General features: G+C 37.2%; 1 protein-coding gene across 2 annotated transcripts in view; it reads left to right on the top strand.

Moving 5' to 3' along the window:
* Nucleotides 1-18,085, top strand: part of ADCY2 (adenylate cyclase 2) — a 214,993-nt gene that overhangs the window by 175,647 nt on the left and 21,261 nt on the right. For both annotated transcript variants that reach the window (XM_065667665.1, XM_065667664.1), the window contains exons 16-19: nt 1,218-1,355; nt 7,620-7,739; nt 11,977-12,161; nt 13,679-13,763. In XM_065667665.1, coding sequence (XP_065523737.1) covers nt 1,218-1,355; nt 7,620-7,739; nt 11,977-12,161; nt 13,679-13,763 — 528 coding nt within the window. The remainder of the gene's footprint in view (nt 1-1,217; nt 1,356-7,619; nt 7,740-11,976; nt 12,162-13,678; nt 13,764-18,085) is intronic.

The raw sequence follows: 18,085 nt of genomic DNA, 5'->3' as shown, positions 1-18,085 counted from the left end.
AACTACGTCACATGTGTTAGGTAATGGTATAGTTCAGCGTTATGTGCCATAGCTATCAAACCTGAACCAATAAATAAATGGTATAAATAAAGTCCTGTATTTGGTAGGTTTTAGTGCTTGAGTTCTCATTGCAGAGACTTCCTGTGCTTGTATCTCTGCTGATTTCTGTGTCTGAGGTGAAAATAATATGTAAAATTATCTCTGATAATGTTAAGTAAATAGAGAAATTGATAAAAAATAAATACTTTTGTGGGACTGTTGCTTTCCTTAAATTTTCACTGTCTTTTTTTTACAGAGCTTTCAGTAAAGCTAAATTTGACATTTGGAAAGGGCACAAGATGCTTCTAGGCAAGCTTATCTCCTCATTGCTATATTTTGGGAAATTAATATTTATTGGATGTGCCATAAATTGTTGTTTATTCTGTGTGAGCATCTTGTGCCTCTAGGCACTTATGCATATATGAAAGGAGGCTTTGCAACATGTTCTTGGAAGCAGGTTAAATGTGTCAGATTTATTGTTCATTTTAGCCACTGTATAAGAAAATTTTTCTATTCAGTAAATACATTTTGTGTCAAATTTTAAGTCCAATTGTATGAAATGCTTATTTGTCTTCTAAGCAGTTTTAGGGAAGGTTGATTTTCTTTGTTGAGTTACCTTTCACTTTAAATAAATTATAAAAAGAAGTCTCCAAACAAATGAAAGAAAAACCCAGAAACCCCACTATTTTGTAGGCTGCCAGGAATACACCTATGCATGCAGGCTTTATCCAGCAGGAGGAAACCTTTGTCTTTGTCAAAAAATGCAAAGTCATTACATACATTTTGAAGTTTCCAGAAACTACTAAATATTCTCTTTCAATTGAGGCAGGGAAGGTCAGTTTGTTTGCTTGCTTTTTACTAGTATTAGGGGTAATTATATTGCTGACAACTTTGTATTTGCTATTATTAGCAATATGTAATGAATGTTTAATAAGGTACTTGCAAATTATAATTATTTAACATTTATATTATGGCAGATATGTTAGCGAAATTTGCATTTAGTTTTATGTATAATCATGATCTGTAACTCAGGAGAATATAATAGTTGAATACTTCAGTACGCTGTTTCAAGATTAATTGCCTTCAACCTTAAGCCTTCTTAATTCTACCTTTGTTTATAGTAATCAAAAATACTAAAGCTATTTTTGTTTTCTCTTTGTTAAACTCTTTGCACTTAGCAATGTAGCAAGAAAGCATCAGCTTCATTGTTATGGATTCTTAAATCATCTGGAATAATTGCAAACCGTCCTTGGCCTCGAATCACTCTCACACTGACAACCACTGCTATAATATTAACTATGGCTGTATTCAACATGGTAAGGGGCAAAGGGGTATATTTTTCTGTTTGTTTTGTTTTGTTCAGTTCAGTATTTGTTTAGATGTCAAGTTTATGGCCCATGGCTATGCCAGGAACCTATATGATGATGATTGCCAAGGACAAAACTGTAAAGCAGAGCAACAGAAAACATATTGTATAATGGGGACCTCTGCCAACATGATGCTCAGCAAGAGCTCAGATCCTGGCTAAGTTTATTAAAGGAAAATATAATTTATAAGAAATTAAAGGTAGTTAAATCCCAGGTTTGAATTGTTCAAATCCCTTGCTCATTTATGCATTGCTTAGAAACACAGAGTATTGCTCAGGAAATTACTCTGTGAAAGACTGTGTGAAACTAACTAAGCTTTTTCCAGATTTGTAATTCTCCTCTGCTGATCACAAAATGATCATAATTTATGTGTGAATGAATTTCATGTGCTTGTCTTTTTTCTTAAAAAGAAAAAGGGGGGGGGGGGGGGGCGGGAATCAAAGTTACATCAAAACTTCAAAAGTACCAAACTACGGATTTGTTATGGCTTTCCTCTAGTTTGAGCATTTCAACCTGTGCTTTTACTTTTCTCTCCTAATATGCAAAATCTGTGTAATTTTATTATTCTTTTGTAACTGTAGCAAATGCAGAGTAGCTCTGTCATTAATCTGCCTAAATCCTGAATCATAATGTCCTTGTTTATTCTGAAGGATGTGTTGGCTAATAGCATGAGCAGTATGTGTAATCAAAAAACTTCCTTTGCTTTGCCTTGTTGGCTGAGCCTTATTCTGTTTGCAAACCTCTGAAAGCTGAGTGTTCCAGCTCAGTTCTGTATCTGCAAAATGGGAACTGTAGTATTTATTTAGGTAATGTTTTCACTCCAACATTAATGCATAGATGTTAGTCACATTTTAAGTGAGTGAGATTTGCACTTCAGCACTTTCTTTCAGTTTCTGGTACTTTTGTTGCTTGAGGATCATAAAGGACTTAAAGATTGGTAGTACCTACATTGTTTAATTTGTTTTCCCATAACTTTTCAGGGGAACCTTACTCAATCATTGTTACAGTAAGTACCACACTTGTCAGAATAATGTAATGATGTGATGTGGACTTTCAAATATGAGCACTTGAAATTTCTGGTGCACTTTCTCTTGATGTAGTCTATTAAATGATCCTAGTTTAGTTTTTCTTTTCAGAAAAGTAGGTAGTGTCCCTTCTTTCTCCTGCTTTTGTGTGATTTTTTTAGGGAGAGGAGATAGATTCCAAAACAATTCCATGTTAAAAATTCTGCTAACTGATGTTTAGGGTTAGCAGAGGAAAAACTCAAAGAAGTTTTAGCTGGAAATGACAAGCCCACTTTTCATCAGTGAAGACAATAAGCAATGGAAACAATTATTCTGAAAAGTTGTTTGAACTCTAGAAATATGTAAGAAGAAATGAAATAGCCTACTTGGGTTTAAAGCATACTTTCAGTTAGAGTTCATGCAGCCATATAGTTATTTATTAAGTTAAAAAGTATAAAAGAAGATATGGTCAGCAACTGTTCTTAAAGTTCTACTGTTGTGTACAGCCCACTTCAAATTTGGCCTTCAGCTAGTAAAAGACATTCTAGCAAAAAAGCAGTTGTTTAGTATATATTTTTTAGGCATAGATCTTAATTTTATTGGTTCACATCCATTTTTATGTGGACTAAATGTTACAGGAAAACCTAGTAGGCTGTATTTTAGTCTTTGTGCCTTATCAGTAGTGACTGCAACATTACAAATAATCATGTTCCATGATATTCATGAGATGATAATTTTAAGTACAATTCCCACCTTGAAACTAAACCTTAATAGTTTGACTAGCAAAATTACTTTAAATGTGATTGTGAAATTTGCATTTCCTTAATATTAATAGCAAATTGTGGGAGAGACTCTGAAGTATCATTATTATATCTCCAAGCAACATGTACTTAGTAGCAGAGTCCATTAACTGCATTTATTTCCGTGAACTCTTTCAGTAGACAAAGGCGAAATGTAGCCATTAAGATTTAATGGAGATAAAAAGCCTCTAACTCTCCCACACCTAATAAATCATAATTAAGATCAAAATGTCAAATAAAGCTCAGCCTTTATGGTCAAGGGACATTAGAAAAGACTGGGGGTGCAATTTTATTTCAAATTAGCTGTTTCAGCAGACATCTAAATCTAGTGTTCACATTTGAGAGGTATGTAGTCATCATCAGTGGAAGGAAGTTAAAAACCAGGTAATGTAACGTAAGTATCAAATACTTCTTAGCTGAAGGGAGAGGGTGACTAATGTTGCTTCCATTGAGAATTAGATCTGGTGCTATATATAGAGTAGGGCAACAATCAGCGGCTGAGGTATAATGTTTTTGTGAAAGTGGCCTGTATTAAACTGAATGTGAGAAAGTATACTGCAGGGAACAATCCAGACATCTTAGAGAGATGGTAGGACTGCATGACTGCAAAGGGTTTATTCTTGGAAGCTAAATGAATGACTGTATACAGTACGTCCAATGATTGTACCTCACCATTCTCTGGGATTCACGTAATCTTGAGGAACATGGAATGATAAACCTGGAACAACTGTTTGTTTCAGTGACTTCTGCATCAAATGCATGGATGGTTCTTGGCACAGTGACAGGATCTCAGGGCTACACTGTCCCAGGAAGGTCCCCAAACAGGATCATAGAATTATAGAATAGCCAGGGACAGGACATCTACCACCTCTCTGGGCAAACTATTCTAGTGTTTCACTAGCGAAGGAATGATACTAGAATTTGGGATTCTCCATATTATTCTTGGGGCATTCATGTGGGGATCTGGGGTTAAATTCTTGATGCAGCTGCCAGCCCAACTTGCAGGAAGGAAGGAATTCACATCACTGCTTCATAGGAAGCAGTGATATGCATTTTGAGAAGAAAGTTTGCATAAGTTACATGGGTATTTGGAGAACTGGTAGAAGAATTAAAAACAAAGAGGAGTCCTGCATGTTTGCCTTAGAGATTTAGCAAAAGATCAATGATGAACAAAAGTGTCAGTGCTTCTTTTTGTGTGTGTTGAGGAAAATGTAAATCCTGTATTTCAACTTGTGATACCAGACTTGCATGCTTCTGCCAAATGTAAAATCGTACTGAACATACACTCTATGTTCTACTGAGCAAAAGTAGGGTACAAACATAAAGAACTTTGTTTACAACAGCTCTGTAAAAAACATAGACCATTGTGTCTTGAGAAAATTGCATAGCTCTTCTGGAATGTCAGAAAATTAATTTAAATTATAGTTGCATGTTCATACGAGGCAAGGAAAAGGGTTCAAAGTACCTTAGTGAGAAAGTTGGCTTTGTTTTTAGTAAGATAAGGGTGACCATATAGCTCTGTACAACTACCTGAAAGGAGGATGGAGCAAGGAGGCGGCTGTTCCCCCAAATAACAAGTGACAGGACAAGAGGTAATGGCCTCAAGCTGCACCGGGGGAAGTTTAGACTTGTTATTAGGAACAATTTCTTCACTGAAAGGGTGGTCAAGTTTTGGAACAGGCTGCCCGGGGAAGTGGTGCAATCACCATCCCTGGAAGTGCTCAGAAAGTGTGAAGATGAGGCCCTTAGTGACATTGTTTAGTGGTGGACTTGGCAGTGCTTGGATAGAGGTTGGACTTGTTGATCTTAAAGGTCTTTTCCAACCTAGTTGATTCTACCATTCTGATGATGATGATGATCCAGTGTAGTAGTCTTTTGCAGTTTTGTGGTCAGATAACAAGGGAGATACACTTACTATGCTGTGGGGGGAGAATCTGTCACCACATGGCTCCTATTAAAAGAAGTAGCAGCACAGGAGTATTTTCAACACGTGAGGCAAAAAACTCACAACTGAAGATTGCAGATGATACAAATACAAGAAAAGAAAAAGCTGTTAGAATACATGAAGTTAAAATGAGAATTTCATGGTAGTGTGCTCAGCTGTTCCCTGCAAACATTGGTATTCATAAAAAATATTGCTTTCATTTGAGTCATTTGAGTAGGTGTGACTGCTTAGTAGGACTGAGCTGTCTATTACAAAAAAAATACTATGTTGAAGAACAATATCTATCTCCAAAGTGTGATAGCAGATGTAGGTAACTGATGAGAGACAAGAAAGGCAAGTACAAACACATCATTCAGAAATAAGTGTTGTTTGGCTCACAGGAGATGACAACATTTCCATATCCTTTTTTTTTTCCCCCTTTCTGTATTTATTTATGTGTTCACAGATGCACCACATTTCATATAGCATTCTGTGTATGCAGGTAATGTTTATGGGACACAAATACCCTGTACAAAGCTCAAAACCAAAATTAAAATGCTTTAATATAAATTAATATATGTAAATATACGTACGCATATATGTTTATCCAGTATAATTGTGTTTGAGTTCTTTATTGTATTTAATCTTTTGCTCTGTGGACATGTGTGGGATGGGATTCTGAAACAAAATATAGTTATTTCATGTTTGCAAAAAAAAAGGAAAGGCACTATTGGTGGGATGTGGGAACTCTCTTTTCCCACCCTTTGCAAATGACACCTATTAAGATGAGAAAGCTGGGGGCAGGAAAGGGGATTAAATACTTAAAGCTGTCTTGGAGGGCCTTTACTCAGCATTGTTCCTGTTAAAGAGGAAGACCAACACCAGCTGGGTTAAACAGTAACCAAAGGGATTTCTGAAGTAAAGAAGGAAATGGTGTGAGAAGTAGTATAAAAGAAGCACAGAAATTTGTAACAAGAAGCAGAGACCTAAGAGTGGAAACAGCTAACTGACAAAACCTGGTTTGACACTACCATTAGTATAGGTTATTGATTGCAGGTTAATTATGTGTAGTTTTGCATGAACAGTCAGAGAATCGTGTTAGTGAAGGAAGACAACCTGAACGTGCAACTGTACAAACAAAGGTGAGTGCCAATTTGGTCTTGGTAGCAGGTGGTGTATCGATCGCCTTCTCGAGTCCACAACTGATCCTGTCAAAGTAGTGTTACAGGGATAATAGTTTCAAACTCTTCTCAGCAGCGCCACAAAACATATCACTGACCATCAGTGGTGGCTTGGGAGGTTGGATAGTCTACAAAAAAGAAAAGAAAACCCAAACCAAAACTCACTGTATATGTAGTATAGTGCTGTGACATGTTGCCAAGGGGGACCAGGGAGTCTCCATCCTTGGAGGTTTTCAAGACTTGGTTATACAGAGCTGTACTTTCTGGTTAACTCCCAGTTACATCCTGGGCATGACGTGCTGTGGTATGGAATACCTCTTTGGCTAGTTTGGGTCAGGTGTCCTGTCTTTGCTTCCTCCCAGCTTTCCCTCCTCCCTGTCAGAGCATGAGGCTCAGAAAGTCCTTGGTCAGACTAAAACGTTTGTGTTATCAGCTCTGTTCCCAGGCCAAAAGTCAAAACACAGTGCTGCACCAGCTACTAAGAAGGAGAAAAATGACTGCTAACTGCTGAACCCAGGACAGCTGAGCATAATGAAGGCTGTGATAGCATTAAATATTAAGAAGACTATTAGTGAGAGAAAGGAGATATCAAAAAGTTAAAGAATGAGATTCACACAAGAAGAAAAACATGAGAACCAGCTATGAATATTGGTTAACTGTAGAAGCTATTTAAGTGGTGAGATTCAAAGCAGTGTAATTAATGTAGTCACAGAAATCTAACTCACTAAGAAAGCATTGGATCAATACATTTAAGGGGTGCTCTATGATGATGGCTATGTGTGACATCAGCTGGCTGAATTTCATGACCCAGGAGATACTGGTTTCACTGTCCTGTTTCAATAACATTAGTACCAATACTATTGAATTGTTATTATGTTATTACATCTGTGTAAATCAACTTCAGTAAAAACTTCTTATACTTCTTTAATTTTCTATTTTCTATTCTTTAATTCTTCCTGTGTTTAAATAGGAGGTTGAGTTGAGGTAAATCCAGGAATTATTCATATTGAATTTACTTAATAATTGTCTCTCTTTGTGTGAGCTTCTGATATATGAAAGTAATGTAACAAAGAGCCTTTCGTCTTTTATTCAAATTGAAAGTGGAGGCTAATAAACGTGGTTTTGTCTGAAGATGCAGGAACAAGTAATCAAGTGATGTCATTTTCCCTTTGCTATTTCAATTTACAGTGAAATACCAAAGTTAAATGATTACTGGCAAGGCTTTCACTGCTTCGCCATTTGTCTTTTCTATTTTGACCTTAAACAGCTGACAAGCTAATGGATTATATGTTGTTTTTCTCTAGTTTTTCCTGGATAATGCTGTAAAAGCTTTTCCCTCAGTTCTTAATTCGTCAAATGCGAGTTTTTCTAATTTGAGTAATCAGACACGGTGGTGTATACAAAACAACTGTTTTTTCCTACCGGTAAGTCCATTTTACGTTTCTTTCTTTATTTACAACAGTTGCACTAAATTGACTGTTGCTGGATCTGCTTGAAGTTAAACACCCACCAGTTTTTAAGACTGTAGCAAAAGCTTGGGTTTTTTTCACTCACCTGCAACTGGATTTGAAGTTAAGTAGGAAGTGAAAGGAGGTTAGTACTTCTGAAAATAGAGGGTTTAATGAGTGTCAGATTAAAAAGCAGGAAACAGTACGATAACTAGGAAGCCTAGCTCACCCATGCCAACAAATGGGTGTTACAAGATAACAGGAGAATACACAGCAACTGCAAGGCAGACTGTGCATTGAAAGCCGGGTAGGTCCACAAACGGGTTTCACAAGGACTAGTGGTAGACCTGAAAATATTCACAGACTTTATCATTGTCCTGGTAGTAAATGTGAAATCTATGATCATCACACTTTTGTCATTGCATATTTGATTAAGAGTTGGGGTGAGAAGGGGAGAAATACAACACTCATGTACCACTGCATAGGCTGTTTAAAAGAACTGAACTGATTTGAAAATTATTTAGTGTGAACAAAAGCAGAGCAGCACATTGAAGAAGAGGAGCAAGGACATTGCTGGAAAAAAATGCGATCTGTATGCTAGAGAACAATGATTCTTAAAGGGATTACAAAAGACCCGCAGTTAAACATAACAGGCTGTATATTGTGCCAAAACAGGTCAACAGTCTTTGGATGAATAAGTAGGAGGCAGCAAGAGGAGAAGGGAGATTATTTTCTCTCTATGCAGAATTGATGAAACCAGTACTAGAATGGTGTGTGCTGATTTCCACACAATGTGTTTTGCATAAAAGAGCTACTCACTGTGTCAAGCTGAACAATCCTTAGGCACACACGAAAACAAAATGTTAGTTATATATAGACCCATCCTGGAAAAAAACAAACCAGTTACAGAAACTGCAGCATGCACTTAGAGATTTTCAGTATCTCCCTGGTAAAGCTACAGCAGAGCATGACTTTGTAGCATTTAGTTAGCTAAATTTGAAAATAAGAATCAAAGTATGGAAAGGTGCCTGCGTCTTCTTTTGTCTTCGATTAATTGGCACAAAAAATCTGTTAAAATGTCACTTCTGATTATAATAAATGAAAAAGTTATGTTGCGTAGAGTTTTTAAAAACTTTTTCCCTAATGTATTTTTATTAAGTATCTCTCAAATACACATAATTTTCACCTCGTACAACTGCAAAATTTCTAGCTTGAAAAAGCTATGAATTTGAGTTACTACTTTTGATCTTAAATAAAAAAAAAATAAATCCAGAATTATTCTCTCTTTACCAAATGAGATATTGAATACTTAAGCTGCAAAGTTTGTTTCCTTATATTAAAAATCAATCTTTTGAATCTGTGTGTTAGCTTTTAAGCTTTATTCATGTAGATAAATTTCCTGTGATATATGATAAAGGACCTGACAGATCTATAGACTATGTTATCTAAAACGAATGAACAGGAGATTTTTTTAATTACTTCAGCCCCAACAGAATTTAGTTCATTTTTAAGCAAATTGATTCTCCCCCATCACCCAGCACCCAGAATAACTTTTCTGAGTTGTATTGTTTGTTTTCTTGTTCTTTTTCAAGATGCAGCAAAGGTTACACAGTAAATTAGGTCTTTGCTTGTGTTGAGTTTTGTTTGGTTTTGCTATGATGCTTCTGTTGTTTCCGTATAACAGAAGTTAGACCTGGGAGATTTCAGGTCATGCATGTCTGTTCCTGCGATAAACTACAGTCTGGTATTAGTGCTGCCACCTCCACATGTTAAATAAATAAAGTCCTGATCCTGACTTCTAAAAGATGCAGTTTTAGAATACACTATTTGGCTAGGGATTTCCAAAATTACTTCATTCTCAAGTTTTTTTTTTCGCAGACATATTGAGTAGAATCCTTTTTACTTTAGTAAAGATCTTTATAACCACAGAACTGTAGGTGTTACATTTTTCAGAGAAGAGATCAAATGGACTGGGCTCGATCCTAAGGGTGTAGCGTGCTGTGCAAGGCACAGGGCCTGTGATCCAGGTAAGAAAGGCACTCAAATTCTGTAAGGTATTGGTAAAAATACCATTTATTGGAGCTAGCACAAAGAGAAAAAAGGGGTAGATGGAGTTACACCCCTTCAGATAGTAGGAGCCCTAAATTGTGCAGCACCAGACAGTTCTGCAGTCAGGAATAGCATGAGGTGCAGATCCCATCTGTGGAGATGTTACCCAACATTTTTGTCTTTTGAGCTCTTATAGGATTTTTTTGAAAAGAAACATTTCTATTTGTCATTTCTGCTGTCAGACAAAAAGCATCCATGAGAACTTCCTGCACTAGATAAAGGAGAGGCCACAGAGGTGGCATAACTGCTGCTACCAAGTGGGAGCTGCCTGCAGGCTCCTTGGTTGCAATAAGTTGGCTGAGCTGGCTGAGATTATCCTGCAGCTGAGGGATATGCAGAGCACAGCACAGGTGGTCAGCTAACACTTCAGTGTGCAATGATCTTCCTGTCAGGGTCGCTGCAAAGGATAGGTATCACTGCAACTCTGCCTTGGAGAAAGCATCAACGCCTATGTAGTCAGAGCACATTTCTTTCTTCAGTTGAAAGTTGTGCAGAGGTGTAGGATGAACGTGGATCTTCACTAAGAAACAAGCCCAGTATACCTGCACACAAAAGAGGCAATTTTTTCCCAGCTGGGCATTAATTCCTCTGTAGGAATGTTCATGCTTATTTGATGAACAGAGAGCAGAATGCTTGGCCCCTGAGACAGGCTGACATTTGTTTGACAGCTTGCAATCTTTGTACTTTGACAAAGACCATAGTTCTCATGATATATATAGGACAGTAATTCCACCAGTCCTGATTTTCTGTATGGTTATTTTGACTGTTCCTTCACCAAATCATTATGTTTTCCAGTGTCTTCCCTGCTTTGTAACTTCATGCATCCTTCTAAGATTCTAGCTAGAATGCCAGTTACCTTTATTCCTCTACAGTGTGTGACCTCCTGTGGAATGCAGACACCAGAGAAGTTTTATTTTTGGTGATTCTGAACAGTACCTATTTCTGTTTCTTATTTCAAGCAGATCTGCAAGCAAATTGCAGTAAAGGCAGAGACAGAGATGGCAGATCAATTCTGTCTGATGGGTGCTGTGAAAATTATTCTTCTTAGTGATCCTCCAACATTAGTATACAGTGATTCAAGTTCTGTCAAGAAGTGCTGCCATCAACAAGTCAACAGTAGTCTGAAATAGCACATCTAGAAATAGAATGCTTTGTAGCTCCAGAAAATATAACTTCCTTACAAGGTGCAGGACTGTAATTTTCAGGAAGCGTCTTTGGCAAAGGCCCTGTATGTTAAAGACCAAGACAACAATCCTAGTGAGAATCTATAATTCCTGTTTTAGCATTAATATTGATGCCCTAATAAATTTCCAGAAAGTATATAGAGAAAGTATTTTTCCAGGAATTTAATTTCAACCATGCATATTTTTGTTGATATATATGACATGGGAAAGAAAAGGCCTTTTTTTAGCAACTTAATGTGTTCTTATGTAGTCGTAACTCAAGAGGATTGATTGGACAGATTTTTTTTTATATTTGTATTATGCATACGCCATGTGATTAATTTTTTATTTTGCATGCCAGCTGTTTTTCTACAGTTTGTAAAATTGTGTATCTATGAGGTTCATAACAACTCTTTATTGCATCAGTTTATAAATATAGCAAATATAGGCAATGAAATTGTTGTTTTCGGATATTTAGACATTTCACGTTGAACCTTATGGTAGTGATACATATGGGGTAGTTACTGAACTCAAGCATGAGTTAAAACCGTACAGTGGCAGAGGAATAAATCTTTCGTCAGTCTGCTGGCAGTGGACTCTTAAATTAGACTTCAACACCTGCAGTGGTGTTCCATGAATAGGCCCTCCTCACTACTGCAGAAGAGTAAACAAAAAAATGACAAAGGGTGAAAATTAGGAGTATAATCTGGATTCTTTTGTGTTTTGGGTAAATTAAGGCCTAGTAAGAAAAATCATCTATTTTATTAAATAGCATCATCTGGTTATTGTTGACTGTCTGTAAACCATAATGTCCCAGAGTATAGAGGATTTCATTTTTAAGTGGTCAGTCAATAATACGTTTATTTTATACTAGCATTTTATTATGTATGATGTCCTACTCAGGAGTCAAACTCTAAATATTTTTGATTTTTCTTTGTCAGTATTTTATATACAGCTGCATATTAGGGCTCATTTCCTGCTCTGTTTTCCTGAGGATTAATTATGAGTTAAAAATGGTGATAATGTTGATTGCATTGGTGGGCTACAATGTTATCCTTCTGCACACTCATGGGCCCATGCTGGATGACTACAGCAAATTTATGTATGCAATGGCACCTCTTAGAAGGTAGGTGGATAACTCCAGTCCTTCTGACATTAACTGAAATTAAATACTACCTATGGCATTTCTCAGTCATGGAACAGATTTTTGTGTGTGTGTTTAGCTATATAATCTACAAGTCATAATTTAAAAACATTGTCATTCTGCAGTTAATATATGATTTAATGTCACACCTCAGAGCATTAGAATAAAATAAACAAGTCTGGGCATATGCTGTAGGAAATACATTATGGTTTAATTTGCATTTTTTTAATAAAGGACATTAGTTATCATCAAGGTAGTTAAGGCCTAAGGCTGAATATAATTAACACTGTTAAGACATTTGCTGCAAGCCAAATAAAATCAACTTCCTCAAACTGGCACATTGTCTTAAAACTCTACAAATTCAGTCTTAGCTATTGAAAAAAATAATAAACCAACAGTTTGGAATTTTTTTGCTGTGCTCATGAATTTGTGTGTTAATTTCTCTGTGAGACTGCTGAAATCTTTGTTAGAGGTGATAATATTTAAGACCAAAATTATGACTCAATTCTAAGTACTGCTGTATAAAGTAATTTTTGGACACCTGCAATTTTTACCTCACTTTCAATCAAAGGGGTGATTCTCCTTTATGTAGGCTGAGTGTGCAGTGCATATCCCACAACAGAAAAACTGAATGCTCAGAATGGAGTTTCAGTATCCTTTTTCCTGTGCTGTAAGCTGCTCGAGATCTTTAGGACACAAAGACAATCATAGAAAAGGATCTCAGTTTTTTAAAAGTGTGTTTTCTTTGCACTTAAATCTAAAGATTAAATGAACAAACCCAGGTTCTTTTTTTGTCATTGCATTAGAGGAATAGACATCTGTATGATGGGATGGAGAACCATGGAACAGGTTAGTTTGAGCATGTGCTTCTGGCAGCCCTGATTTTGCCAGTTAAGATGTGTGTCTGTTGGTATTTTCTTTCCTAAATCTCTCACCAAGGTTCTTCTTTCAGTGGCATCTATAGGAGAGTGCCAGGGCAAATTGTTCTCCATCACCTGTAGTGTCTTTTCCCAAAGCAGAGCTATTAATAAACTCTGTAAGAAATCTAGTTTGTGCCTACTGTAATTCTGAGGTGAAAAGACATCTTGGGACTTAGGTGCTTTATTTTCTGTTTCTTGACATTCATCAGATACGGTCAAGCTCTCTGCCACGGAAGTAGTGTTACTACATAAAAAAAAAAAAAAATCTCTTTTTAATCTGCCTGTATAGAATAAGCACCAAATGCTCTCTGTTTGTAAGCAAACAAGGACATTATTTTTACTAAATCCTCATCTTATTATCGGATTTCAAATTGTAGGCACATTTGCACAAAATGCAGTGAGTAATTATAGCTACATAATGGAATTAATCATATTTCATCAAATAATAAAGCATATCATGTTTAAATGGTCTTAGTTTACATACCAGAAAGTAGTATAAATCGTGGTCTTATTCTTGTACTGAAGTAATTTTGTTTTAACTTTTGAGCAGCTTGCTTTACTTATGTTTTTATTTTGTAGGCCAGGAATACTGAAAGACCTGAAGACAATGGGCTCAATTTCTTTGTTTATATTCTTCATCACATTACTGGTTTTGGGCAGACAGGTAAGATGCACACTTCTCTTTGCTTGCATCAGTGGACACAATGCCAGCCTCCACATGCAGCCTGATACCTTCTCAAACGTGCTTTAGATTTTCTGACACCTTTATTCTGTTCTGCCCCACACCCTTGCAAAGAAGTGTCACAGCATCTAAAAAGCTATTTTTTTATTACCTTCCAATATGCCCTTAAAACTCACCAATAACTGTCATTGAGACTGTAGACATTATGCTGATAGTGTGCTTTGACTATTGCTTGTCATGTTGACCAATATTGTCTCATGGCTTCCTAGTGTGATCCCATCTGTCTGCATCCATCTGCTGTCTCCCTAGTTGCTTAATTACAAGCTATTTTCTTCACAGTTATTACAATTTGATGAAGACACAGAGACAATGTAGCATGCAAACAGAAGTGTACCACATACTGAGGCCACAGTTGCACTGAAACTATGACCCAACAGGAAGCTACTCTTTTTGTTACCCAGTTGTACTTTTTCAGTACCAGTGTGATGTCAATGGTCTTACTTTCCATGAAGCTGAGGCCAGGTGCAAGGGCAATTCCTTATATAAATCCTCTGGTCTGTCCATGATCCATGGTTAAAACTGCAACTCCAGCCCATTGAGCCAGGAACGACGCAGTGCACATGAAAGGGCTCTGGGATGGAAGAAGCAATCCATGTGGGATCTCATGAACACCCTCTACCCCCATAGCCTGCAGCCTTGAGAAGGATCTTATCCCAGACTGTCTTATTTAAAGACACTCATTTACATTACAATTCCTTTAAATATAATGAGTGTCATTTAAATTGACAGGCAGGCTTTGCAGATTACTAGACAAAAAATTCTCACCTGGCAGCTTCTCCAGTAGAAGATCCAAAGATTTGCTGTAGTGGGGAACATCCTGCTTGAGTTAGAAATAACATTCTTCATCTGTCTTGCTGCTTAGCACAGTATGAGTTTGGTAATTTGATGATGGTAGCAGAGTGGGGCTGCAGCACAGCTACTTCCACTTGAAAAGCAGGATAAATACTTCATAGCACCAGCTGACAACCTGTAGTCCCTAGGTGCAACACCGAGAAAAAAAGGAGAGAAGTCATCTTCACTGAGCAAGGAGAATGTTTCTTTGTAGGTTCAGTCACATCAACAAGAAAGGTTTTTTTGCATACAACAGTGTGCGGGTGTTGTTCCCTGTCACACAAACTATAAAATGATTCCATAATGGAAAACGTCTTTGTTCTCAGAGCTATAGGTTCAGGACCCTTGTCATGATACCATTTGTTTGTGGCTCTTCAGTGTTTTGCCTTTGATTTTTCTGCTAATTTATTCTTCCTTAAGGAAGGCAAAAAAAGTCTGTGTTTTCAAACACTCTCAAGAAAAGTCTAAATGATAACTAGAAAACCTTGTGAACTAATTTTAATACTTACCTGACATAAAACTGGCCGGTTTAAGTTACCGCTAGTGATACTGACTGGTAACAAATGCTTTGAAAAAGAATAGTGGAGGAAGTGAATCTCTGTAGAGTGACCCTTCCAGGGACATATGCTTCCCACCTTCTGCCAGCTGGCATTTCCGTGGCAATTTTTAACACCTATTTGTTGTTTTGCTTTCTGTTACACTGTCTGATCCATTTTTAATCTTTTTTAATCTTTTTTAATCTTCTTGGCCTTCCCAACACTTTCTCATAATGAATTTCACAACTTGATAAAATGTCCTGTGAAAGTGTCTTGTTCTTAAACTTTCTGCTTGCTACTTTCATGGAGTGGCACTTGCAGAACACTGTCAAGCCATCTTGGCAGTGTAGGCAAGGTAAAGTTATTCCTTACCCTTCTTCCACAGAGAAGTAATACAAGTAATTTCTCTCTTTGCTATTGAATTTTTCTGATTTGCAGGTAATACCGTGTCTCTTCTTTTAATATCCGATTATTTTAATAATGCCAGAGATAATAGATGCTTATGAAAATGGTGGTCTTTCCATTTCCCTTAAGCTGGCATTGGTGCTCCTCTGTCCCCAGAGTGGATAACCAGAAAGATCATCTAAACCAAAGAATGCTTTTCTACAAGCCTTGCCTTGTGAACCTGCCGCCACTGGTCAGAGAGGTGCCTGTCCTGATGCAAAAGCAGGAGGGCGGATGTGTGTCTCTGATTGAATGGGAATGAAGAGACAGAGAGCTAGTATGTCATTACATGTTTTATAAGCCAATTTAATTCTCAGGTTCAACTAGTACTTTTAACTGCAGAACTAGCATCCCTACTGAAAGAAGTAGGCCTTCTCTCAGCTACTCATTCTTACTGTTCTATTGCCTCATCTGTACTGGCACAGCTGCCTCTGGAACTGTAGAGTGGCTCAAAATAGGGTAAAAATCTTCCTTAGAAGCTAACTGCAAAAATGGTTGGGTTGCTGACAGATCTATTTTCGTATCTGGTTTTACGGTGTGGCTGCAGCAACGCTTGTGACAGAAGAATGAGCACAGAATGATAGTGAGCAGCCGGATGTGAGGCTGAAAGTAGAACTGCTCTTTTTTTTATGGTCATGCCAACACTGATCCCTGACACTGAGATCAAGTGATGTATTTCATTCTGTATGCATGCCATTACAGTTATTTGAAGATAATATCGGAGCAGGCAGACAATATGTTGAGAATTGCAACTCTTGCACCCTGCTCAGGCATTGCCCGGGAGAATGCAGATTGGTATGGGCTAGACTGTGTAAGGTGTATGCTCACATGTAAACTCTGTTCAGCATTAAATTTCTCTTATGGCCCAGTTTGCATTACCAGTATCATCATTGCCTGTGAATTCCTTTCTTATCAGTACCTAAAATAACGAATAGCCCATTACTCTGTAGGCTAGGTGAATATTTTGGGTTTTTTCCATGATGGATTATATTGTGTTTATCCACACTGAACTTCATTGGCTGTTTTACTGCCCAGATGTTTATAGCAACTTCCCTCAGCAATGAAAACTGTTTATTTGTAATCTCTGTTCTATTTTTTACTAACCTTTAATTCTGTGAGAGGTTCCTTTTCTTCTTAGATAATGTAGTCTTTTCAAGAGTCCCTTATGAAAGAATGTAATGAAAACTTATTTTCAACTTCACTCCTATTGCCCATTGACTTCTTCATAACAGGTGGAGGCATGTTCACAGAAGAGACGTCAGTTCTCCCCCATTGTATCAACTTTAGCTAATATGTCTAAATAGCTATTTTTCTTAGCATATTTTTATTCAAAGTAACTTGCTCTATTTTTCCCAGGGTCAGCAAGGTTCTTTTCCAAAGAGCTGCATTCCATCCTTACCGTTTGTCATTTCACTAATGTTGTGGCTGTTTTAAATGAGCTGGCTCTCCACCACAAGTTTCAGACTAGCAGCTTCTCATTTTGGTTACTTTTGAGCTGATGACTTCTGGCTGATCAATTTGTTAAGGCATCTTCTGCTGATGCTCCGTGTTGAGATACTTTCTTAGACTTACTGTTGGCAAATAATGCCTGTGAGGTGGAATTTCCTTAGCTCCCTGACTTGAATGAAAACCTAGACTTAATTTCTATGATCTTAGCTGCTTCAGTGCTGCCTTTGCTGCCCCTTTGCTGAACGCCATAGCATTCATCTTCCCTGACTGTAGACACCTATCTTTACTTTCTATGTGACATTCTTTCAGTGAGGAGAATTAGTTCATTGCCTTACTTAAGCAAATATTGAAAACAGACCCAGGTGAGTGTCCCGCTAGAATTTAAAAGTATAGATAAATCCATCTCTGCAATCAATGAGACATGAATCAGTTCCTGTTGCACTTAACTGCTTTTGCCCAAGAAGTTACCACTGATTTGAACCTGTGGGTTTCCTTGCCCAGATGCATGGTAGTCTCTTGTCCTGGCGGAAGCCAATTAATCTGTGATGCCCAGAGGAATGCAGTGTCCTTCATGCCTCCTTAGGCATTCCACTATGCTCACCTGCTGGGAATTGGTACCAAATAAAGCAGCATAAGGTGAGGAAGGAAAATTTTGTATCTCAAGGGTATTGTGCCTGCAGAGCCATTCCAAGATGCTTTCATTCTGATATCTTGAAAAAGTCCTGGAGAGAACATTTAAACAGGAAACAGTCTTGGTTTTCGTATACTGTAAGGCTACAAAGATTGAACAGGATCTTTGATGGCCTGTATACTGAATTGGATAGATCATGCAAACATTAAAAAAATAATAACAACAATAGAATTTGAAATAAGTTTTAGTAAAGTAATGTGTGGTTTGTGGGGTTTTTTTTTTGTTTTAAAAGCCTGAATAGACATTCTGAAATATGTTGATTTTTTTTTAACTGCAAAACAATTTTAGAATAC

The sequence above is a fragment of the Lathamus discolor genome, chromosome 2 (genome assembly GCF_037157495.1).
Source record: "Lathamus discolor isolate bLatDis1 chromosome 2, bLatDis1.hap1, whole genome shotgun sequence".
Classification (NCBI taxonomy): Eukaryota; Metazoa; Chordata; class Aves; order Psittaciformes; family Psittacidae; genus Lathamus; species Lathamus discolor.
Note: the sequence above shows the minus strand (reverse complement) of the source record. Positions and strands in the feature narration are given on the sequence as shown.